The sequence below is a fragment of the Motacilla alba genome, chromosome 2, assembly GCF_015832195.1.
Source record: "Motacilla alba alba isolate MOTALB_02 chromosome 2, Motacilla_alba_V1.0_pri, whole genome shotgun sequence".
Classification (NCBI taxonomy): Eukaryota; Metazoa; Chordata; class Aves; order Passeriformes; family Motacillidae; genus Motacilla; species Motacilla alba.
The window spans coordinates 184767-207950 of record NC_052017.1 but is presented as its reverse complement, the minus strand read 5'-3'; the positions used below and the strand labels follow the sequence as shown (position 1 = coordinate 207950).

The following is a 23184-nucleotide window of genomic DNA, read 5'->3' as shown; positions in this document are numbered from 1 at the left end:
TAATTAGAGGCAAAGTCAGTGTCATGGTTCTACACGTGTTTCTGTGGCGCTGAGCAAGGGGAGGGAGGGGGAGCCTGCAGCAGCCGGGCTGGAGGCAGGCGGCGTGCTGGGCTCTGCAAGCAGGGTCCCGGCACCCCGGGGTCAGGCTGGTGGGAGCACGGGGTGCAGGTCACCAGGGGTGGCACTTTGGGGTGCAGGTCACCAGGGGTGGCACTCTGGGGTGCAGGTCACCAGGGGTGGCACTCTGGGGTGCAGGGAGCTGTGTCCCAGCGAGCCCTCCATCGGCACTGCTGGCAGGGGGTCCCGCACAGCCCTGCAGGGAAAGGGCATTTGGGTGCAGGATGAGTACAGGGAAGAGGAGGGGGGGAGGTACGTGCCCTGCTGGGGATGAAGGAGTGGTGGTGATGGTGATGGTGGTGGTGGTGGTGAGGATGGTGACGATGGGTGGCAGCCATGCCTGGCGCAGGGCTGGTGGCCCCGTCACCCCTCCTTTCAGCACTTGTCCCCCCTCCTTTCACCCCTCCTTTCAGCACTTGCCTTTGGAGGGGTGTTTGGACTCTGGAGCTGTCCTGTCGCACGCTCGGCAGCCTGGCTGTGCTTGGACACATCTAAATAGCAACACTTGGGTTTTCATGGAAACAACAGGGACAGAAACATACCTTTGTGTATGAGCTCCGGGGCTTCACGTGGGGTTTTGTGGGGCTCTGCTCTTTGTCGGGGTGGCGCAGCACTGGGGTAGGTTGCCCAGGGAGGTTGTGGCATCTCCCTCCTTAGACATGCTCCAGACTCATCAGAAACAGTCCAGGGCCACTGGCTCTGGGGAGCCCTGCTTGAGCTGGGCTGCACAGGATGATGCCAGAGCTCTCTTCCACCTCAGCCATGCTGGGATCCATGAGAGCCAAGTGAATGTTGTTTCCCACAGGAGGACAGGTGAGCTGTCCTGGCTGTAGCAGCTCCCGATGAGGACCTGCCTCCTCAGGTGTTCATCTGCTTCCGTGGAAGCCTCCCACTTGTGCCAGTCCCATCAGACCAATGGCTCCTCACAGCCCAGCTTACCATGACTGCAGGGCAGGAGCTGTGGCTGTGCAGCATCTGGAGCTGTTCTGTGGCCCTGCCCTGGGCCATGGCCAGGTGGGCTGCAGTGGCAGTCCCAGCTCAGTGTCTGCGCCTCCGGGCAGGGAAGGAGGAGATGCAGCTTTGTAGTAGGGACTGGGCCCCTTCTCTCACCCCTGAGCTCCCAGAGCATTGCTCTGCAGTGGCTGGAGCAGAATGGCCTGGGGGGAGCGTGGGAGGGGGCTGGTGGTGGGCAGGTGCAGTGGGATCCCTCGGGCCACTGTCCTCTGTGGCAGATTGCCTGCAGACTGAACGGGAGTGTGTGTGCTCCCTGCCAGAACCATTTTGTTTGCTATTCTGGACATTTTGGGTATTCCTGTAATCCAGAAACACTTGACCCATTTTGCATCACTGAGTGATCTTGTCCTCTGTGACAGTCTCTAGTCCCAAAATCACTCCTCTCTTGGGGGTTCGGGTTTCTGGGCTCAGCCGCAGCAGTTTTGAGCTAGTGGGAGAAGGAGCTTCCACCTGCCATCCTTGCCTACAGACATCTGTTCCCCTGCTTGTTTCTTTGACACCCTCCATGTGATTTCACACTCTCTCCCAGTGCCCCCAGCATGGCTGGATTTCCTGCCAGGGACGCACAAAAAAGTGAAATTGAGAGATGAAAGTGGGTGTGCTGGTTGTGGGGTGGGTTTGGGTTTGCCCAGGGGCCAGAGGCTGTAGTGAAAATCATGACTGAACTCCAGCTGTGGGGAAGCTGTGTGCCAGAATCCCCAGCTGTGCATCCCAGGGTGCTGCACTGCAACCCACTAAGCCGGGGCTCCCTGTGGGAAGTGGGGTGTGCTGGGCTCTTCTGTCAGCGCCTTCGGGGTGATGCACAAGCACCCCTTGGCAGAGGAGAGCCAGGGAGAGCCTGTCCTCGTGTGGAGCCCCCCGAGGAGTGTGGCCGCAGGTCGGGACAGCTCTGCCTTCCTCCGCCGTGCCCCAGGCAGCAGCCAGTCCGTGCTCGTGGTCTCTCTTGCAGGTGCTCCCCACTCGACCAGCAGCACCTCCCTGCACTCGGAGCGCTCCATCAGCGGCATCAACCTCGTGGGCTTCAGCTCCAAGCCAGACGGGATGCACCAGCGCTCCTACTCTGTCTCCAGTGCAGACCAGTGGAACGAGGCCGTGGCTATCCCTGGCAGCTGCCCCAACCCCTGTGAGTAGCCCTTCTGGCCTTGTCCCCGCAGGCACAGCGGGCAGGGGAGTTCCTTTCAGCAGGGGGGCCGGTGTGAGCTCTGCCCTGTGGCTGTGAGCCCAGAGTCTGCAGTGAGTGTCAGACACAGCCTCTGGGCCTCTCTGGGGCCGTGCCCCTTAGTGAGGGCCAGCTGGCAGTGTCCCAGCCCGGGCAGAAGCTGTCCTGCAAGGCATGGAGCAGCTCCAGCCAAGGGACCCTGCTCTGCAGCAGAGCCCTCTGCTCCGACCTCGCGCTGAGCTCTGCGTGCTGGGGCGCTGGGTACGTAGCACTGCTTTCCCCCATCACTGCACCTCATTGGCACCCCCATCTCCCAGATTTCGGGGCAGTTGAAGGAATAGGAGTGATTCCTGTCTCTGGAGCACACACTGAGCACGGCCCACCCCCTCCCCCCACGCTCACTCGCTCTCAGTGATGTTTCAGGACAGTTGAGTGAATTAAAATAATTCATACATTTCCCAACGTAGCCACTTTGCCGAATTGGAAAATAAATGCTTTTGTGCTGCATTCATCACTCCTTCGTTCCTGGCTCTGCCGCCGCACTAAAAAAGCAGTTAAATGCACATCAAGAGTGGAGGAGCCATTTCCATGCCTGCTCGCCCCTTGTAGTTCTCATTAGCGCGGCAGCCGCCCCCCCCGCCCGCTCCCAGGGGCTTTCGCAGTTTAAAGGAGCCTCTTTATGATCATTACCGGAGTCCGACTGTGCGGGCGCCATTTGCAGCTGAGGAGGCTCCTCATTTGTAACTGTGAAAAACTATCAATTTCAGCGCGCCTGATGCAGCGGCTCCATCATTGGCCCCATCAGCTCCCTGCTGGAAGCGAATTAATCAGACTGTTACTGCTGATGGGGCAGCGCGGGCGAGGGGAGCGGAAGGGCGCAGCGCTGCGCGGGATGTGCCGCAGCCCCCTCGCCTCGGACGCGGGGCAGCCGGGGCAGAGCGCTGCCCGGGGCTGCGCTCTCAGGGTCCCCGGGCTGGGGAGGGTCCCCCTGGCCCGGCCCGGGAGCCCCGAGCTCCGCGCCCCGGTGTGCCCGGCAGCGGCAGCAGCGGCTCCGGCGCCCTCCCGCAGCACCGCGCGGGGCACGAGCCTTGGCTCAGATCCGTTTCGTGGCACCGGCACTCTGGAGAGCGGCTCCTTGCCCCAGTTCCCTCCTGCCCCAGGAGCTGCCGCGGCAGGTCTCGTCCTTCCTCCCAGGAGTGCCTCTGCGGAGCTGGGGGCTGGTGTGGCCATGCTGCGTGTTGCTCTGCCCTGCCCTTCCCTGGGGGCACAGGAGAGCAAGCCAGAGCGTGCCCCCATCCCTCTGTCCCCTGTCCTTCTGCTCCTTGTCCTTCTGCCCCATCCCTCTGTCCCCAGTCCTGCCCCCTGTCCTGCTCTCCATCCCTCTGTCCCCAGTCCTGCCCCCTGTCCTGCTCTCCGTCCCTCTGCTCCCTGTGCTGTTCCTGCCCGTGGAGGAGCTGTCTGTGCTCACAGCACCTGGACCAATCTGCCTCTTCTGTGCACAGTAACTGAAGGCTCACATGAGAGCTGATCTGCATGGTCTGTTGTAGCAGGAAAAGGAATAATGTTTTTAAACTAAAAGTGGGTGAGTTTAGACTAGATACAAGGAAGAGATGCTTTATTGAGAGGGTGGTGAGGCAGCAGGGTGCCCAGAGCAGCTGTGGCTATCCCTGGATCCCTGGCAGTGTCCCAGGCCAGGCTGGACAGGGCTGGGAGCAGCCTGGGACAGGAGAAGGTGTCCCTGGCCATGGCAGGGGTGGCACTGTGTGAGCTTTGGTCCCTTCCCACCCAAACCATTCTGTGATTCTGTGCTGCTGCTCCTGCCAGTGACGTGGAGGGATGAGGTGTCATCCTAAAGCTCACTGCTGTCCTGCCTGCTGGTGTGCTCACCCACCCTCAGGTGCCACTGCCCTGTGCTGGACCCCAGCCCTGTGTCAGTGCTGCACAACTGGCCATGGGGCCAGCTCTTCTGGGGGGCCCACAGCACAGCACGGGCCACTTGCCTGGGGCCCCAGGCAGTTCCCAGGACTGCATCCCTGCTCTGTGTCCCCCACAGCCGCAGCTGACAGAGGGGGGTTCTCAGTGTCCTGAGGGAGGGGGCATTTGTTGGGGGGCAGTGCTTTCCACATGGAAGGCAGGGTGTGCTGAGCTGAGCAGCACAGCCACCCCTCCCTCCATCGAGGAGCTGAGCTGAGGGAGGCTGTCCTGCACCACCCCTGAAGCTCTGCCAGGGCCAGGCTCTCTGCTGTGCTTCCAGTTCTGCATGGCAGGGCAGGTGAGGAGTTTTCCTGTGCTCAGAGCTGATTTTGGGCACACAGCAAGGCTGTATGCTGCCATCCCAGCTCCTGGGGACAGGCTGTCTGCTCTGGTTGTGCCCTGGAGAGTGCACGGAAGAGCAGTGGGATGGGGCAGACAGTCATATGAACATGCTGCAGCACATTCTGTATCTGTCCCTTGTGCGGGAGCTCTGCAGCCCACCCGTGGGGTCCCAGGGTCCCCCCAAGGCTGACGGGTTTGGAGAAGGGCCCAGGATGTCCCAGGTGTGCCTGTGGAAGGTTCCCTTGGTGAGCTGGGGCTCTGGAAGTCCTTAGGTGGGTCGGAGGGGTTCAGTTGTCCTGCTGGGGAAGGAGAGAGTGAGCAATGCCTGATCTAACAGGGGGGTGTGTTCCATGTGCCCCCACCGCATTGCCATCCTGTCCCCATCCCTCGGGGGCCCTGCAAGTCCCCAGCTCTGGTGTTGGCTGCTGGGCAGTAAGAGCAGGGGTGTGGGTGATGGTTCCTCAGGTGCTGCCGGGCTCATGGCAGGCCAGAGGAGGGGGAGTGCAGAATGTGCAGCCCCTCTCTCTGAGCCTGGAGTGGGGCAGTGTGCCAGAGGTGTGGGATTTGGCCCAGAGAGCATCCTGGTGAGCAGGTGGGCAGCAGAGGAAGGATGGAGGCACCACATGTAGCCACTGATGAGAAAGTTCAGGTCCCCTGTGACATATGGCTGGGAGCTGAAGGTGCTTCACACCTGCTCTAAGCATGGTCCTGTAACAGGATCAGTAATTTATATTTAGAAAACTGGAGTCTGATTTTATTAGATTTCTCTCTCTTAATTGTCAAGGGTGAGCTATTTCCCCATGGATAAATAGCAGCAGAAACACCCTACTGGTGTGTGTCAGTGCAGGAGAAGCCAGAGCTGGGAGAGCTCCAAGGCTGCAGCCTCTCAGCTGTGGGAGAGGGACACCAGCTGCGCCTCGATCCCTGCCTGGGGCAGCTCCTGGCTCTGACCCTCTGTGCCTCTCTCCACCCCACTTTTGGTGTTTGTCGAGATCAACCAAGGCCCAAAAACCAGTCTGACCAAACCAGGATGAAGCAAGGGAGCAGAGGATGGGCTGGGGTGGGAGAAAGGCTTGGCAGGTCCCTGCCATCCCACTGCTGGAGCTGCTGCCCTTGTGCAATGCTGAGGTTCCTTTCTTAACTCCAGGTGCCACAGAACATGGAAATGGGAAGTCAGGACTTGCTGGGAGACACTGGACTGTGGCAGAGAGGACGGCCTGGGGCAGAGGTCCTGGCATGGAGCTGCCCTCCGTGCCCTGGGGTGGGTGGACACTGGAGAGGCAGGAGTGGATTTAGGAGAGGGTTAACAGTGCAGCGAGGACTCCTGCGCCTCGTTGCCTTCCCCGGAGTCTGCATTTTTATGCTGATTGGAAGCCTGCGCTGTGTGTGCTGCTGAAATTGAATGTCAGGCTTTTGATTTTGTTGCTGGTCTCTAATGAAATTTGACATTTAATGGTGAGTGCAGCGGCAGCGTGTGTGTGTGTGATCGGAGCTTGATTAGCGCACTCTAATTGACAGTAATTAGGCAGCTCCCTGATTGTTTCTAATTCTGCTATTAATTGTAAGGAACAGTATGATTGAGGATAAATTTGGTGCGTTGCTGCTGGGGATGCAGCTTCTTCAGCTCCGTATCGGAAGCCTATTGAGCCCATCATGCTCAGGTTCCTGAGTGTGGCAACCCCCGTCACCTCGTCTGGCAGAGCAGTGCTGGGAGGGCAGGGCTTCTGCAGAGCCTCTGCAGATCCTGGGGCCTGGGTCTGCCCCACAGGGACAGATCACCTTCTGGGCTGCCCCCTCCCAAAACACCTCCCAGCCCTGTCAGGACACTGCCCTGTGAGGGACCTGCTTCCCCAGGAACACGCGTTTGGGAGCTCGGGCTGCTCCAGAGGTGCTGCTGCACGTGTCCAGCTGCACGGGTGCTGTCCCTGTGTGATCGTTCTGCATGGATCCAAGGGCAGGCTGGGTCCAGCCTGACTGCCCAAGTAGCTGCCAGCCCTGAGCTGGAGTGGGTGTGGGACTGGCCCTGTGCCATGGAGCTGGGCAGGTCCTGCCCTGTCTCATGGGGTCGTGTGGGTCAAGCCAGCCAAGTACCGGGGCTGGCTCCAGAACACTTCAGTGTCTCTGGGAAGAGGAATGTCACTGTCCCATGTGCATGACTTGCCTTATTTTTGTCCCCAGCTAACGGTACTGCCGACTCCCTCAGCTCCAGCCCAAACATTTCCAGTGCCGCCAGCCCAAAGCTGGAGCCGCCTCCGTCACCGCATGCCAACAGGAAAAAGCATCGCAGGAAAAAGAGCACAGGGACAACTCGGCTCGATGGCCCCAGCACGGCAGCAGAAGGTAGGAAGGGTCTGCCTGGGGGCAGCTCTGCTGCTCAGAGGGTCCTGCGGTGCTCTGCGGGGCTTGGAGTGCTTCTCACGAGGGGCTCAGAGGGGACCCGGGGCTCAGAGCACTCCCTGCCCCAGCAGCTTGGGCTGAGGCAGGAAGGGGCTACCAGCCTCTCTGGCTGGGAAAGAGAAAGGGCTGCCAGCCTTTCCCTCCATTTCCCACGTGCCCTGCAGAACCACCATCGTGCCTGTGCGTGCTCAGACTGTCACTGGTAATTAAAATTGCTAACTGTAGTAGCAGACCTGAGAGTACACCATTGGTTAAGGTGTGCTCTCAGACACTTTCCACCACAAGGACCTAATTCCATTGACTTGTAAATTGGCCAGACTTGCATAATTTAGAAGACCTGTGCTGAGCACCTGCCTCAAGCCAAGGGTCTTTTGGAAAAGCTGGTGTGGTTCAGGGGACCAGCTGAAGGCACGTGCATTGCTTTCCCAATGTTCAGAGAACTGGTGGGTTTTGTGTTGAGGAATTCTGGTGTCTGTGGTTGCTGAAGAGGGACCCAAAGCTTGAGAGGGAGGCTGCAAGGCACGGGGAAGCATTCTGCTGGGAAAAGACACCAGATTTGTCCAGGTAGAGATGAGCCTGGCAGCCATGTTCTCCAAAGCCTGCATCTGTGCTAGCTGCTGGAAAAGTGAGATCTGACTTTATTCTTGGTCATCCTGTCCCACAGCACTCAATAAGCTTCTGTAGAGAACCAAAGTAAAGAAGTAATTCAGAGGGGAGGAGGTTTCAGTACAAGTGTTTGAAGCTAACAGTTGCTGCAAAACAAACCAGGAAATATTAGTCTGTACCTGAAGGTGCTGCAGCTGTCCTGGCACCTTGCTCCAAGTCACCTGTCTGCCTGCAGTCCAGCAGCCCAGGTGTCCCATAGCAGAACAGCCCAAGTTCTTGTTCTTGGAATCATTGCTTTGATGATGTGCAGAGTTGGGCAGCTCTGTTGGGCTTTCTTGCTGTTGTAGTTGTCTGCATCTGAAATGCACGAGTCTAAGACAGGCTTCCTGTGCGCCGTGGTTGACTGAGGAGCCTTGAGCATCGTTTGAGTCTGTCAGACTGGTGTCCCACGATAGCAAGAAGCGTTGCCTGTATTTGCACTTTGTTCTTAGCTCTGTGTGTGTGTTGCCTCCCCAGACCCACTGTTGCCCTGCCCAAATTGGTTTGCAGTTCTCAGCCCAGTGCTTGGCAAAAGGGGAGGCTCATTCTTTGTATGAGTAGTGGGGCAGTGCAGGAGGGGATGGTTTTGCACCCCACATGTAAGACTGAGAAAGCAGGTGCTGAAGTAGTGTGTCCTGTCCTGTAAAAAAATGCTGGGAGTTGTAGAGGAGGTCCAAAGCTGACCTCGGTGTGATGATTGGGTTTGTGATGTGGACATGAGGGATTTCAGCTGACCCCAGCAAGGGCCAAGAAGCACAGGGCTGATGTGTCAGTGCTTGCAGAGGGGAGCTGGTCCTGCAGCCCCTCAGCGCAGCCGAGTGTGGGAGGTGCAGAGGCTGGGACCTGACGTTACACAGAATGGGATGCCATTTCGTAGTGGAAAAGGGAATTGAATGTGGGAACACTTTTATGAAGCAGTAACACGGACTAACCACTGCTTGAAGTCTTAAAATTTGATTAGTTCCTTTTCAACAACACATGCATGCTTGGCAGAATTCCCAGCCCTCTGCTCGCAGATGCACGGGCTGGAGGGCTGTCACCCTTCTCCCTGTGTGCCCAGGACAGGAGTCCTTGAGCAATCCCAGGTTTTCCATCATCTTAGAGGGATGTTTTTTCAGACACGTGCTCACTCTTTCTGTCCTTCCTGGTTTGGCAGCATCCCTGGAAGGTGGAGTGATGGGGGTGGATGCATGGGGTGAGCATGAGGGCATCAGAGTATTTTTGTTGTTTCCTGCACTGGTCCTTGGCTGTGGGGGTGAGCTGGGCAGAGGTCTGTCTTACCTGAAGTGTCTCAGGTTGATAGCGTTAATTTAAAGCCCTATCAGGTGTTTTAGCAATGTAACTTTTTCCTACAATGTGCACTCCTCAGCATTTTTCAGCACAGAACTTCATTTACCAGTTACCAAACTTCATCTGTCACTGCACAGACCTTGCACTCTGTGGATCCTCCTGCTGCCAGAACCTCCGGCAGCAGTGCCAGGAGCAGGAGGAACCCCCAGTCTGTGATCTGCAGTGCTGCTGGTGCCAAAGTGCTGGCAGCAGGCGGCTGAGCTGCCCCAGTGCTGCAGCAGGAGGGAGCCGTGCAGCACCACGGAGGGGTGAGCAGAGCTCGGCACAGCAGAGGGCACACACGGGCACACAGGCAGCCCATCCTCCACGTCTGCAGCGTGAATCCAGGCTGCCCAGGCCCCCGTGTCCTTCTGCAGAGGGTGAGCACCTGCCAGCTCTGTGCTGCAGTGGGGCAGAGCTGGCGGAACCAGCCGCTCCCAGACCCGTGCTGGGGCACAGGGTGCCCTGGGCTGCTGCGTGGTGGCTTTCTGGCTTTTGGTCAGCTGTTCACAAACTGAGCTCACATTTCTTTTTTAAAAGAATCTAGTATATTGGAAAATTGATCCAATTGCAAAGTTGGAGTTCCAGAGGCTGGGTCAGTTCTGTCGTGCTCCCAGCTTGCCCTGCATCAGCAGGACCTGCTGCTGTGGGCAGTGTCTGTGCCAGCAGAACCGTGCTCCGCGTCCATGGGAGCAGCCACTGTTGCTGCACTTAGAGCTTCCCAGCTTGGTTTTAGCCAGTTCCAGCAGCAATGAGCTGTGTGCCCCATTTTGGCACGAGGGGGACATCCTGGTGAAGAGAGGACCATGTGCATCCCTGTGCTCAGTATGAATTACGGAGCTGGGTCACACATCCTTTCCATCCCCCCTGCCACATGCCTGCTGCACGGCTCCTGCCCTGGTGCCTTTGTGAGTGACTTGGTTGGTCTCTCTCCTGCTCTGAGCTCCAGCACTCTTCCAGGAACTGATGCAGCTCTGGACACTGCAGCAGCTCATCACCAAGACCAGCTGGCCAGGGCAAAGGCAGAGGAGCGAGTGGCTCTGGGACTGGTGTTCAGGTGGCCACCCATGATGGGTCACTGTCCTGCATGCCAAGCAGAGACTGGCAGCAAGCACGAGGAGCTGTGAACCCTGGGCTGAGCACTGCCCCACACCATGGGCATAGCCAGTGGATTGTGTCATGGGCTGGTGTCCATAAGTATGACTGATACCCCCTTGAATTTTCTTTAACTGCTTTGAACAGTTTTTTTCAGAGCAGGGTAATTTGAGATTTTTGCTTCTGCATAGTCAGCACAGTGAAAGTGTGAAATTGCTGTGCCAGGAGCAGGGCTGCCGGGCCCTGTGGCAGAGCTGCCATCCCCTCGTGGTGCTCATCCGTCTGTGGAGGGTTCCCTGTCCTGGCAGGAGCATGGGGACAGCCCAGTGAGGAGCCCTGCTTTCCATTAGCTCACGTCCGTGTGGCTGTACTGGTGTGGGGAGCGCTGTGGAGGGACTCCCCCCAAAACTTCCCACCCACCAGGAGCCACGTGGGGCCAGGCAGGGTGTCAGGGCTCAGCCTCTGTCACAGCATCCCTGCGGGCAGGAGCAGCCCTGGGGGTGTGTGAGGGAGCAGGTTTGGACCGTGCTCAGGCTGCCTGCACCTGCCTCCACCCTCCCCACGCCGGTGAGCTAGGCACGAGCAGCTCAGGTTAGCATCCTGGGAAAGTTGGTGAGGTCTGGGGATAAATTGCCATCAGTTTATCTCATTTAGGAGGTAATCAGAGCCAGGGACGTGCAGAGCAATTGAATCTTAGTTGTTCTGAAGTATCATAAATCAAACGAGCTGTTGCTTTTTTACATGGGCTCATGTTAAAGAGAGCTCTGTGTCAGGCTGCCAGGGAGCATCCGCAAACTATGGCAGGCGTGGGATTGGGCTGCCGGAGATGTCACCAGACTGGGGAGTGCAGCTCAGGCTGTCAGGGAGCACCCACAGGCTGGCAAACGCGTGTCAGGCTGTCAGGGGACGAAGATGCTCATCCTCATGATGTAGGTGCAGTGTCATCCTGCAAGGACCATCAGGAAAGTCTGCTCCTATCAGAGCCCAGCAAAGCTCTGTGGCCAGGAGTGCCCCGTCCTGCCACGGAGCAGCCCACAGCCCCCCTGCAGCCACACTCCTCTTGGCCTGGACCCGCTGCCCCTGTTCATGCTTCCAGGAGGGCCAAAGAGCCAGCAGACACGGCTGAGGGCAGCAGCACCTTTGCGACGCTCCCTGCTCCAGTCTCCCCATGGCTGCCAGAGCTCCAGGGATAATGAACTTCTCATGTGCTTAAAGAGTGATGCAGGGTGCATGGCGAGAAGCTGACAGCCCCTTAATGTGCTTCTCAGTGGCGGCCAAACGACGCGGTTTTGTCTTTGTTTTTTAGTTTTAAAACCCACAGGAAATTGATGGCCAGTAAAGAGTTGTGTTGGGGCGATGTGCGTGATTAATGCCAACTGTCAGGGGCTGTCGAGGCCGATCGTGGCAAGCCAGGAGTGTGAGGCTGAGCCGTGCTCACCAGATTGCTGGGGATTCCAGCTGCTATCGCTCAGCTCCCGCCTGCCCCACACAGCTTGTGTCACCCGCGCGCTTCCTTCCACCAAGCCTCTTAATTCAGTGCTAACAAGTCACTCCAGCTCATTACGGACCTTGGAGCTCCCTGCTCAGTCCTGGCGGGAGGGAGGCAGCCAGTGCTGGGCATCTTTGTGGTTCAGCTGGTCCCCTGTCTTCATCAGTGGTTCTCGGGGGACCTTACAGAGCTCCGTGTTACCCCTCTGAGAGACCCTCACGTGTGCACCCCTGCCCCTGCCACAAGCCTCTGCTCACAGCATGAAGCCCGTGCTGTCTGTGCCCTCCCTCCCTGATGGCTGCACACACCCCCCAGCCCTGCGCCCGCTGTGCACACACTGCCTCCCACATTGCATCTCTGCCATGTACACAGAATGACACTGTTCGACCCTTACATGACCCCCCTGCACACCCCTGTGCACCTGTGGTGTCCCTTGGGAGCCCCCGCTCCTCCTGACACGCTGTCCTTCCCCCCGCGTGCCTCACAGGTTTGGGACCCCCGTGCGCCCCGCTTGTACAGCTCAGTGTGTCCCTGCTCGCTCGAGTGCCGTGCTGCTGTCCCCACGCCATCCCTGCTGGAGCCTGCCGGCTCGGCCGGGGGCACTCCGGGCCCCGGGGGCGCGGGACAGCGCGCTGGGGGGCTGCTCCTGCTGCGCTCTCCTGGCGGCTGTCCCCGCGGAGGGCCTGTCCCTGTCGCACTAATACAGGTTGGGAATATTGGGTTTAATGATCTGCAAAATGAGGAGGTAGCGAGCTGACATTTACGAATGGTGCTGCATCCTTCTCTTCCCAGACGCCTGCTAATTTGTTGATATCCCAAACACCTCATAATGATATGGTACAGTCGCAGCTTGCAAACAAGCACCCGAGGCCAGGGGCTGCCGGCTGCCCTGCTCCAGGACCCTTCTCACAGCCTTGGCAGCCAGAGAGCGGAGCTGCGGGCCAGGGTCTCCCTGCACGACTGACAGGACCTGCCTGGTTCCTGCTGTGTGCCCCACATGCTGAAGGCACCCCCCACCTCCTCCCTGCCTGACTACCCACTCTCCAAGATCTCTGGAGCCACTTCTACTATGCCAGCACAAAGCAGGAGAAGGGATGGGAGTGGGACAGCATGCAGGAAGAGGCTGGATGTGACTGGGAGATGGTGAAGAGCAGAGGTGACAGAGGAAACTTTGCTTCAGGAGTGGGGCTCAGTGCCAGCTCTGCTTCCTGTGTTGCTGATGTTGAGTGGAATCCTGTTCCTCTCTGCTGGACCTGCTGGGATGCAGGGAAGGTGTCCTGCACTATCCTGCACCCATCTGCTCAGGAAGGAGCCAGCTGGGAAGCTGTCTGGCATGGAAGGCTCTCTGCCCGGTGTGCTGGGATGGATGCCATCCCCTGTGCTGAACTCCCCCTTTCCACGAGGGAAGAAAGTGCTGCCCTGGGCCTTTGGGCTGGCCTGGGGGAGTTCTGTCCAGTGCCCTGTGTAGAGAGGGAATTGCTGTGCAGTGTCCAAGTGCTGGGAGCACAGTCCTGCCACACTTGGTGGGGACCAGAGGGACATTGCTCTGTCCTCTGCCCTCACAGAGTTGCTTTGCATCCTGGTGCCTCTGGGAGAGGGGAGCAGCCCCCCATAGTGCTGCCTGTGCTCTGAGAGTGCTGCCCCAACCTGTGTGGGGGCATCTCGGGTAGGGGTGAGGCATGGGGCCAGCCTGTCCCTGCAGCTCCCCGGGGGAGCACGCTGCCTGGCTGCACCCCACGGAGAAGCAGGGTGTCCATGGGAGTGGAGGTGGGAAGTGCTGCTCCCGTGGCTGCACGTCAGGGTCCCTGCAGGAGGGTCTCTGGGCTGGGCACCAGTGCAGGGTGTAGCCAGAGCCCTTTGCAGAGCAAGACCAAGCTCTGCCCCAGCCCTGTATTGAAGCTGAGGCGGTTTTAGCTCCCCATGTACCCCTTGTGCTCAGAGCTGTATTTCCCCCCACTCAGAGCTTAGAGAGGGGGCTTGGCACGAGCTGTGAAGGCAACACTCTGTGTCACTGGTGCTCTCCTTCCTTTTCCTCTCTGGCATCCCACAGGTGTCAGTGAGACACACTGTTCCACAGGGCACCCTCGGCCCCAGGGCTGCCTTGAGCAGCAGGTGCAAGCTCCTTTGCATCTTGGTGGGCACTTGATACCCTCCTGCTGTCCCTTTGGTCTCACACAGGATGTCTCCATTCCTCATTCTTGGCAGTCCCATGGTGCTTCCCCCCAGGGCTGGGGTGTTGGCAGAGGGAGGGTGACTGCCCTGGGCTGCTTCCCTCCCTGCAGGTGCCCATCGTCTTGGCTGCCGCTGGGCTCTGGGTGCCACGTGGCCCTGCTGTCCCAGCCATGCCCTCCCTAATCCTGCTGCTGTTCAGAGCCCTGGTTCCGGGGCAGTGTTGGAAGGGGGGTCGTGGGGTTAACACCCATTAGCAGAGCCGGCTCTCACCACTCTGCTCAGCAACTCTTCACGGAGCTCAGTCTTTAAAACATCATCAAAAAATCATCAAGAGAGAGAGAGGCAGTGCATTCATTTCCACTGCCCACTAATTCTAATGGATCTGGTGTAATGGGCTCCCACCAGCACACTGGGGCAGCCGCAGGGCTGGGGCCGGGCTCTGCCACCGGCCCCCGGGTAGCTGCTCACTCGGAGGCAGCTGGCAAGGGCTCCCGCTCCTGTAGGAGTGGCTTCCTCTGAGCTCTGAGCCCTGTCAAATTCGGAGCTGGCAAGCTCTGGGACTTCTCTGGCCTCCCAGAAGAAGCCTGTGCCCATGTGTGCGGCAGGGGAGGGAGTTCTGCCAGTTCTGCTTCAGCAGAGGTGGTCTAAACCCTTCTGCTTATGTCATCTGCTTGGTGCCTCCCTCTCATCCAGCCAGAAATGGCCCTGCCACACTGGAAACCCGTACTCCTCCCCAGAAGAAGCTGAGCACACCCGGTGCTTTCCCTGAAACAACTGCTCGAGTCTGATTCCACTTGTATGGGTGCCCTGAGGAGCTCGGGAGCTGGTCCTAGACCATCCCAGAAGGTGGGTCTGCCCAGTGTTCAAAGCTGCTGCAAGTCCTTGACTCCCTTCCCAGCTCTGCTAGTCCTTGCATGTGAATCCAGGGTGTGACCCTGCAGTGCCAGGCTCTTCTGTCACAGTCGTGCTGTGCTGAGGGCTCCACAGAGATCAGCCCCATGGTGCCGTCCTGCACTGTGAGGTGGGGAATTTGCCACAGCACAGCAGAAAAGCTCTGGTCCTTTGTTAGCTCTTCCCGGGCTCCGAGAGCAACAGGGCCTTTGTTTGGCGTGAAGCTGGAATCCAGGAGGCACAAAGAAGGAAGGGAATGGGGCTCCTGCGTCTTGCAGAGCTGGCGCCAGGGCTTTGGTTGGACTGGGACTGCTCCCAGGGCTGGGACTGGGCAGCCCCAGAGCTCTGGGATGTCCCTCAGCTGTGACAGTAGGAAAGTCCGTCTGAGTCAGGCTGGAGCCCCAGAAATCTCTCGCCCAGAAGGAGGGAACCTCCTGCCCTACTGTGAATGTCCTGAGCAGAGTGCTGGGAGCCACGTGGAGCCCCTGCCCCAGCATGGTGCCTCAGGGAGCAGCAGTGACCCCCACACCAGAGCTCTGGGCAGGCAGGGCAGACGTTTGCTTCCCTGGGAAGTGCACAGGTGCAGGAAGGCTGGGGCTGGGATTCCTGCCTGCCTGCTCGGTGGGGAGGTGCTGGGCAAACAGAAAACAGGAGCAAGGAAGATGGAGCCGTGTGAGCCTCCAGCAGGAACCCTCGCTGTGTCCTGCTGGCCACCATGTCCTCGTCCTGCTGTGCAGGAGCGCCTCGGCAGCAGGGAGAGGACTTCAGGTGCAGCCAGTGCTTCCCGAGTCCAGGCAGCTGGCTTGGGCTCAGCAACACAGCAGCAGCAGCCACAGGTGGCTCAGACCAAGGCAGGCCGAGGTTTGAGGACGGGGCCTGTTGTGATGTGTCAGGGTCCCCCAGGAGCACTCTGCAGATGCTCCCTCCAGCACCTGGGCAGCCTCTGCCCCCTGGAGCTGCTGCTCATTCCTTCCTGGATGGTAGTGCTCGGCCCCAGGCAGCCACCAGTCCCGTGGCTGTGGGGGGATGGCCCTGGCTCCCCTGCAGTCTGGGGGCTCCCTGCCCGTGCTGGGCTCTGGCAGCACTCACAGAGGCTGGTGCCAGCAAGCAGAGGAGGCAATGCCTGTTAGCCTGGCTCTTGCCTGGTTATTTCCTCTCCCAGTATTCAGGGACTGGCAGCTGTATATTTTCCAAGAATCTTGTTCTTGAGCTGGGACTTGCTATCTGTGGAGTCTCTCCTACAGCTGAGAGCTGGAGGAAAGTGTTGGACAGGTGGGATGTCCCAGTGATACCTGTGCATCACAGAGGGGAGAGTCCAGCAGCGCAGCTAGCTCCCACTCCCTGCGGTCTGTCGTCGTCCTGAGGGCTCAGTCCCTCATTCCAGCAGGACACACGCAGTTGCAGACATCTCTCCCCAGAGGAGGAGTCCCAGGCCAGGACAAGCCCTCATGCCGGAGTCATTCCATCCTCCCCAGGCTGTGATGGTGTGGAGACCCAGCCTTGTGCTCCTGCACCAGTTCACGAGCACTGGGGGTCTCCAGGCCTGGTACTTGTCAGTGCAGGTGCTGACCACGAGCCTGGGAGCCAGGGCTGCGCACTCCATCATGCCCAACGGACCTGGCTCTCCTAGGGAGGCTTCCCAAGGCTGCACCGTGTTCTGGGAATGTTCGTGCACACAGCCTGGCTCAGATGGGCCCAGGAGGCCCCGCAGTAGCTAAGGGTGGCCGTGCCCTTGGTGGGACACAGCCAGGGGCCTCTGCAGCCATTCACTGTGGGCTGCAGCTGCTCCTCAGTCCCTGCCTTTCTGCTGCTTCCCTCTGCAGTGAGAGCCTTCCGTGCTGCAGAGAAGTCAGGGAGAGGAGGGGGACCTCCCTCAAACCCCTCCAGGCTGCCCTGCTCACCTCCCCACGTCATGCCCAGTGTGCACAGACCCTGCCAGGCTTGAGGCCAGCGCAGCTCTGCCTTGATGTGGACTGGAGGCCCCTCGGCCTCCGTGCTGTCTCTGGAGCTGAGCAGTTGACTCCCTGCTTTTAATAGAGAGCTGGGAAGGCACATTATGGAGATGAGGGTGTTATTTGCATAACGCTAATTAGGTAATTACAAATCATTTTGCTATGAGCTGAAGCGTGTGCTGTGACATAACGTTTATTAGTCATTCCATTCAGGCCCCGCTTAGTTAAGTCATTTACTGCACTAACTACTGAAGTTGGCAATAAAAGGTAAATGCTGGTGCTGGGTGTGTGGCTGACACGACACCCCATGAACTGTGCCCGTGGGGGGCCGTGGGAGGCAGAGCCAGGCTGGCAGGTGTTAGCAGGGCAGAACACCTCGTAAGCCTTGGTGAGGAGCTGCCTCTGAGCCCACTGCACAGGCTCCTCTTGCGTGGCCTCACTCACTCCCTGTGCTTGGCCCGTCCAGGGCGGGCACTGAGCCCTGGCGCTGGGGCTGTCTGCAGGCCGCGGCTCCGTGGAGGAGCTGATTCCACTGCTCCACAGGTTGGCAGCTCTCTCGGAGGCTGGGGCACAGGGCAGGGAGAGCTCCACAAGCCAGTGGAGCTGTGAGGGGCAGAGGGAGGGAGGGGGCAGGACTGGCACAGAGCTCTGATTCTTCTTTGCAGGAGGAGACAGGGACTTGCCTGTCCCAGCCTCCTGGGCTCTGCTGCTGCCTCAGCCCTGCCATGTGCAGCTGACAGGATCTGTCCCATGGCAGACCCCCTCCTTCCCACTCCCATATTAGGCACACCTTTCTCTTCCAGAACCAGATGAGCCATTTGAGTTCATTATCGTGTCACTGACGGGCCAGACGTGGCTCTTTGAAGCCTCAACATCAGAGGAGCGGGAGCTCTGGGTGCAGGCCATTGAGAGCCAGATCCTGGCCAGCCTGCAGGGCTGTGAGAGCAGCAAAAACAAGGTAAGAGGTCTTGGCCAACTTCTGTTCTATCTTCTGTGGCATCTGTTTTGCCACTTTCCTGCATGTCCCATGCTTGCCTGTCTGTCCACGCTGAATTCTGCCTTGATCCCTCTTCTCCCAGGGGGAGTTCAGTCCCGTCCCTGGGACTGTGCAGTTCCCCCAGGTTTCTTGTCACCTCTTCCCCACCTGGCTCTGGCCCCACAGAGTACTCTGCATCCCATGTGGCTGGATCCTGCATGATTCATTCCCTCCCTGGACATTTCTGCCCTTTCTCCCCACTTGGGCCCGCCGTCACCCGCTTCTCCGGCACTCCAGGTGCTGTTGTCAGAGCCCCCATGCTGGCCAGCCTGCTGGAGTGTGGTGTGGCATGCCAGGAGGGGTGCAGGATGCCTGGTGGGGGGCTGGCCTGCAGTGAAGGGGCCTCGTGGGGTTCTTTTCAGGCTCGGCTGGGCAGCCAGGGCGACGCGCAAGCCATGCAGGCCGTCCGCACCGCGCGCGGGAACAGCTTCTGCGTGGACTGCGACGCACCGAGTAAGAGACGCCGCGCTGGGCGGGGGTCACCCGCGAGGGCAGGGGGCTGCAGGCACCCCCGGCACCCCCTCTCTCAGCCCAGAGAGCTCTGGGCACCCTGGCACCCCCTCTCTCAGCCCAGAGAGCTCTGGGCACCCCCGGCACCCCCTCTCTCAGCCCAGAGAGACCTGCCCTGTGTGTCTGTCCTGTCCTCTCCTGCAGTGGAGCTGCTCCTCGGGGTTGGGGTGCAGACCCCACTGCCACACTGGCCTGTGACCCCTCACGGGCCAGCCCGAGCTCCTGGCCTCTCCCGGGGACACTGAACTGGGAAGGGCTCTGGTGGGCAGGTGCCTGCAGATAGGAGTCTGAACCGCAGGGGACGGGCTGGTGAGTCTCGGCAGGTTGTTAACTCTCGCCCACTGATCCTGCTGCCCTCAGATCCGGACTGGGCCAGTCTGAACCTGGGTGCCCTCATGTGCATCGAGTGCTCCGGGATCCATCGCAACCTGGGCACCCACCTGTCCCGTGTGCGCTCCCTGGACCTGGATGACTGGCCTAGCGAGCTTCTTATGGTCATGACGGCCATCGGCAACGCACTGGCAAACGCTGTCTGGGAGGGAATGGTGGAGGGGTACCCCAAGCCCACGCCTGAGAGCAGTCGGTAAGGGAGGTGGTGAACCCCAGAGATGCTTCTTGGGAACCGCACAGGAGGGCTGGGTGACACTGCAGGGGTTGGGAGCAGCCCTTGGGGCGGGCAGGATTGCTCCAGACGCCCGGGAGCTGGGGCTCCTGCTGCCCGCGAGGCGCGGGCCACCCCGCCAGGCAGCGCGGCTCCACGGCGGCCGCGGCCGGGAGGGGACTCCGGGAGCTGAGGCTGGCTGCGAGGCCGAAGGGGTTAACGGAGATGGCTTGGCGGCGCGGTGCGGGTCTCCAGGGTCCGTCCTTTCAGGCCCTTGTCTGTCCCGATCGAGCCGCTCGCTGTCACTCAGCCGACAAGAGCCCATTCTGCGCCTTATCAGCGCCGGCCGCGGGTCAGGCCCGCGGGCAGCGCGCATGCGCCGCGCGGCATTGATGGCCGCCCGCCAGCCGCAGATGGAGAGAATGGCAGCAGATAGCGGGCGCGGCGGCATCGATCCGCCGCCCCGGCGGGACGGACGCGGACACTGCCTTTGTCTGCGCCAGGCGGGACGGCGGCGGCGATAAGGTGCCTCCCGTGGCACTGGGCTGGCGTGCGCAGCGCTGGCCTTTTCCTGCCGCTGGCCGTGGCCCCACGCAGGCCCGGGGCAGGGACGGTCCCCGAGCTGCCCCACACGGGCGCACCGCGCCGGGGGTGAGGGGCTGCAGCTGCAGCGGGGCTGGCTGCGGGACCCTGCTGCTGTGCAGGCACGGCTGTAAGCGCTCGCTCTCCGTAGGGAGCTGTGAAGAGGGGCAGTGAGTGGAGCGGGTGTCAGGAAGGTGTCCAGAGTGGGATGACAGAGCCTCGGTGGCGGCCGCGGGCACAGGGGCACGGCAGGGGCTGTGCAGGGGCTATCTGGGTGTGCAGATCTTCAGTGCTCACACGAGTATGTTGACATGGCAGTGCTGATACTCGTGTCCTTTTGCGCATGGGGCCCAGGCAAATTGTCTCAGCTGTGACCGTGACAATGTCCTGTCTGGCAGGGAGGAGAAGGAGCGCTGGATCCGGGCTAAGTATGAGCAGAAGCTCTTTCTGGCCCCACTGCCCCAGTCTGACATCCCGCTGGGGCAGCAGCTGCTGCGGGCCGTGGTGGAGGATGACCTGCGCCTCGTGGTGACACTGCTGGCCCACGGCACCAAGGAGGAAGTGAACGAGACCTACGGAGACGGAGACGGGCGCACCGCGCTGCATCTGTCCTGCGCAATGGCCAACGTAGTCTTCACACAGCTGCTCATCTGGGTAAGACAGAACCTGCACCTCCACCGCAGTGCTCCTGGTGCTATCCCGGTGCTTCCCCACCTCCCTGCTACCTTTATCCATCCTGCTTCCGTGGGTTCCCCCACGTGCCCACTGGCACTGACCTGCCCACCCTTCCGGCCCCCTCTCCCTGCCCACCTCCCACTCTGCGCCCCCTGCCACTGCCGTGCCCCTGGGCACACGGATCCCAGGTGCCACTGACCAGCTGCTTGTCTCCTGCGCAGTACGGAGTGGATGTGAAGAGCCGGGACGCGCGGGGCCTGACCCCGCTGGCCTACGCCCGGCGGGCCGGCAGCCAGGAGTGCATCGACATCCTGCTGCAGCACGGCTGCCCCAGCGACAGCGCCGCCACGCTGACCCCCAGCCTGCCCCGCCGCAACGCCAACGCCAACAACAACGCCTGCGCCGCCGCGCCCGCCGAGCTCAGCGCCAGCCCCGGCACGGGCTAGCCCGGCACGGGCCCTCTGCTCGCCGCACAGCTGCCCTCCAGCCCTGCCGCCGAGCGGGGCCGAGAGCCGCACAGACGGGCCCCACGGCGCCTGCCCCACCAGAGCCCCGCTGCAGCCAGGGGGAGGCTGGCAGCCAGCCGGGAGCCAGCATCCTGCCCCTGTGCGCTGGTTCCAGCCCCCTCTGGCCGTGCAGCTGTGCAGACCCCGTGCTGGCAGCTTGTGGAGGGGCTCCTGCATAATCACTGCGGTGGCTCCAGTGCGCCCGTTCTCGTGACCGGTACGTGGGTGGGGAGGCAGCGTCTCCTGCTCCCCCCACACTTCTGTAGATAAAGCAGGGGCTGGGGCAGCTCAGGTGTGTGGCCTCCCCTGCACAGCAGCACCAGGGAGGCTGATGGCTGCGCCTGCTCCCTCGGGGAGGTCAGTGTGGTCACTCCCCTCCTGCTCTCCCTCCGTGTTGGCCTTGCCACACCTCCCAGTGCAGGGGTGAGGTGGGGGCAGCAGGAGATGCGTGCTTCTCCATCGCACCCCCACGCTCCTGTGCTTCTGGCCAGTGCAGGAGGGCTGCTCGCACCAATACTGCTCCCCGTGTGCTGATGCAAGGGTGGCACCTCCCCAGCACTGCCCCTGGACAAAGGCCTCCCCAGCCTCCCTGATGACCCAGAGGGGGAAGAGGATGGTCACCTCGGGATCCCCAGCTCTGTCTGTCTGTCTGTCTGTAGAGTCACTGTCCTTCCAGGTTAAAGCTCCAAGCTCCAAGCCATACACAGTGTCTCCATCAGAGCCTCCCGCTGGCTCCCGCTGCTGCCCAGGTGGGGCTGGTCTCCAGCTGAGCAAGAGGAGAGGAGAGAAGCATCTCTCTTTGCATTGGGGTCAAGCCTCTAGCTGAATGCTGGAACCTCAAGGCTTCGGACACTGCTATGGAATGTCTCTGTCACTTGTGTATAAAATGTACATTGGAAATATTTATATGGACACTCTGTATATACGGTTTCTTTTCCATAAGTTGCCCTGTGTGTGTTATCTGCAGCCAAGGAGATAAAGGCCAATAAAGCAACCCACCTCCTGCCAGGCCAGCGTCTCAGTGTGCTGCCTTTGGGGCCTCCGACACAGCCCCGGTTTGCAGCTGGGTCTGGTGACTCTCCAGCCCACTGACAAACATTCAGCCTCTTCTCCTTGGGCTCAGGCTCTGATAACAACAGTCCTGTGCCAAACCAGGCTGCTGGGACACAGCTGAGTGCCGAGGTTGGAGGGGAGATGTGCCAGCCTGGGGCACTGAGGGACAATGGCAGAGCATGGCCCCAGAGGAATGCACAGCTCTGGCAGGATGGGAGATGGGCACAGCAGAGGGGCGTGCTGCAGAGGGGACATGCGGGGCAGGAGGGCTGGTCCTGTGCACAGGACAGCAGTGAGATCCTGGGCCAGGGGAAGGCAGAGATGGGCAGGGAGTGATGGGCTGCCACAGCCAGCGAGGAGTGCAGACTGCAGGATCATCGAGGCCCAGGCAGACCCTGAGCAGTGAAGGGAGCCGTGTGTCTCCCTGCCAGCCCTGCCTTGGCATGCTTCTCGCAGCTGTGTGCAGAGCAGGGCCCCAGTGCTGGCAGTTCTGGCTGCACCCAGGCCGCACCACAAACGGCACTTTGGGGCTCCAGTGTCTCTGTGCTGTGCTGGGGCCCAGGCTCTGCTGCACTGGGACGGGCACAGCCCTCGGGCCCCGAGCCTGTGTGGCAGTGCTGCCAGGAAGGGAGGTGCCAGGACACCCCAGCTGCCACAGGCACCCTCAGATGTCCCTGCCACACCCCTGCTGCCTCCTCCTTGTGCCTCTCCCGTGACAGAGGGCTGCCTTGCTGGGGGCTGCAGACGGTGGCCCCAGCCCCTCCACTCCTTGATGTGTTCCGGCTGTGTGTGCCCCTGGTCCTCATCCTGGTCCTGGTCCCGGTCCCGGTCCTGGTCCCAGTTCCAGTCCAGGCCCTGCACCCATGTCACCCGTCATTCCCATCCCCTCGTGGTGCCCATGGGTGCCCCCACACCGGCCCTGGCCCCAGCCCAGTGCTGGGTTTGGTTAATTTCCTGGCGACTGCATTAACGGGAATGGAAGCCGAGGGACGGCAGCTCCTCTGGGGCCCATTAATCATCCCCCTCAGACAAGCTGCCTTGATTACAAGTGGCAAGAAATTCATTAGGGCTGCGGCTCTGACAACTTTTATCTGCGCGGCTGGATCTGACTCATTAGGCAGCCAAATTAAAGCCATGATGGGCCCTGATGAAATTCACTGCTTGTTTATCTTGTGCGATCTGATACATCTGCCCATACATCATCTCCCGCGCGGGATCCCGCCCTACCCAGCCCTGGCGCCTCCCTTCCCATCCCAGCCCTGCCCCAGACCCCGGCTGCCCAGCCTGGACCCAGCTCTGACCCCGGGAGCCCCCTCGCCTGCCCCCTCGCTCAGCCTGCGCACTGGGGCCGGAGCTGGGGCTGCGAGCCGTGACCGTGCCACCAGGAGCCATGTGGGGACAGCTCTGGAATCAAAACCGTGCCGTACCCAGAGCTGGAAGGGACCCACGGAGATCCTCAGTGTCCAAGGTCTGGGGCCACGCAGCCCCAGCACCCACACAGTGCCCGCGGGGCGCAGGCCCCTCTGAGCACCAGAGCCCTGGCCCGGGTCTGCTGGCAGCGGCACTGCTGTGGGCACACAGCCCCGTGGGGACAGGCCCTATGCCCCACTGCTGCCCACGGCCCCCAAACAGGTGCTGGGGACCC

General features: G+C 60.7%; 1 protein-coding gene across 3 annotated transcripts in view; it reads left to right on the top strand.

Moving 5' to 3' along the window:
- Positions 1-21494, top strand: part of AGAP3 (ArfGAP with GTPase domain, ankyrin repeat and PH domain 3) — a 104054-nt gene extending 82560 nt beyond the window's left edge. For all 3 annotated transcript variants that reach the window (XM_038126994.1, XM_038126993.1, XM_038126996.1), the window contains 7 exons: positions 2081-2254; positions 6785-6946; positions 17380-17534; positions 17975-18065; positions 18483-18705; positions 19704-19959; positions 20202-21494. In XM_038126994.1, coding sequence (XP_037982922.1) covers positions 2081-2254; positions 6785-6946; positions 17380-17534; positions 17975-18065; positions 18483-18705; positions 19704-19959; positions 20202-20426 — 1286 coding nt within the window. In that variant the 3' untranslated portion in view covers positions 20427-21494. The remainder of the gene's footprint in view (positions 1-2080; positions 2255-6784; positions 6947-17379; positions 17535-17974; positions 18066-18482; positions 18706-19703; positions 19960-20201) is intronic.
- Positions 21495-23184: the final 1690 nt, after the last annotated feature.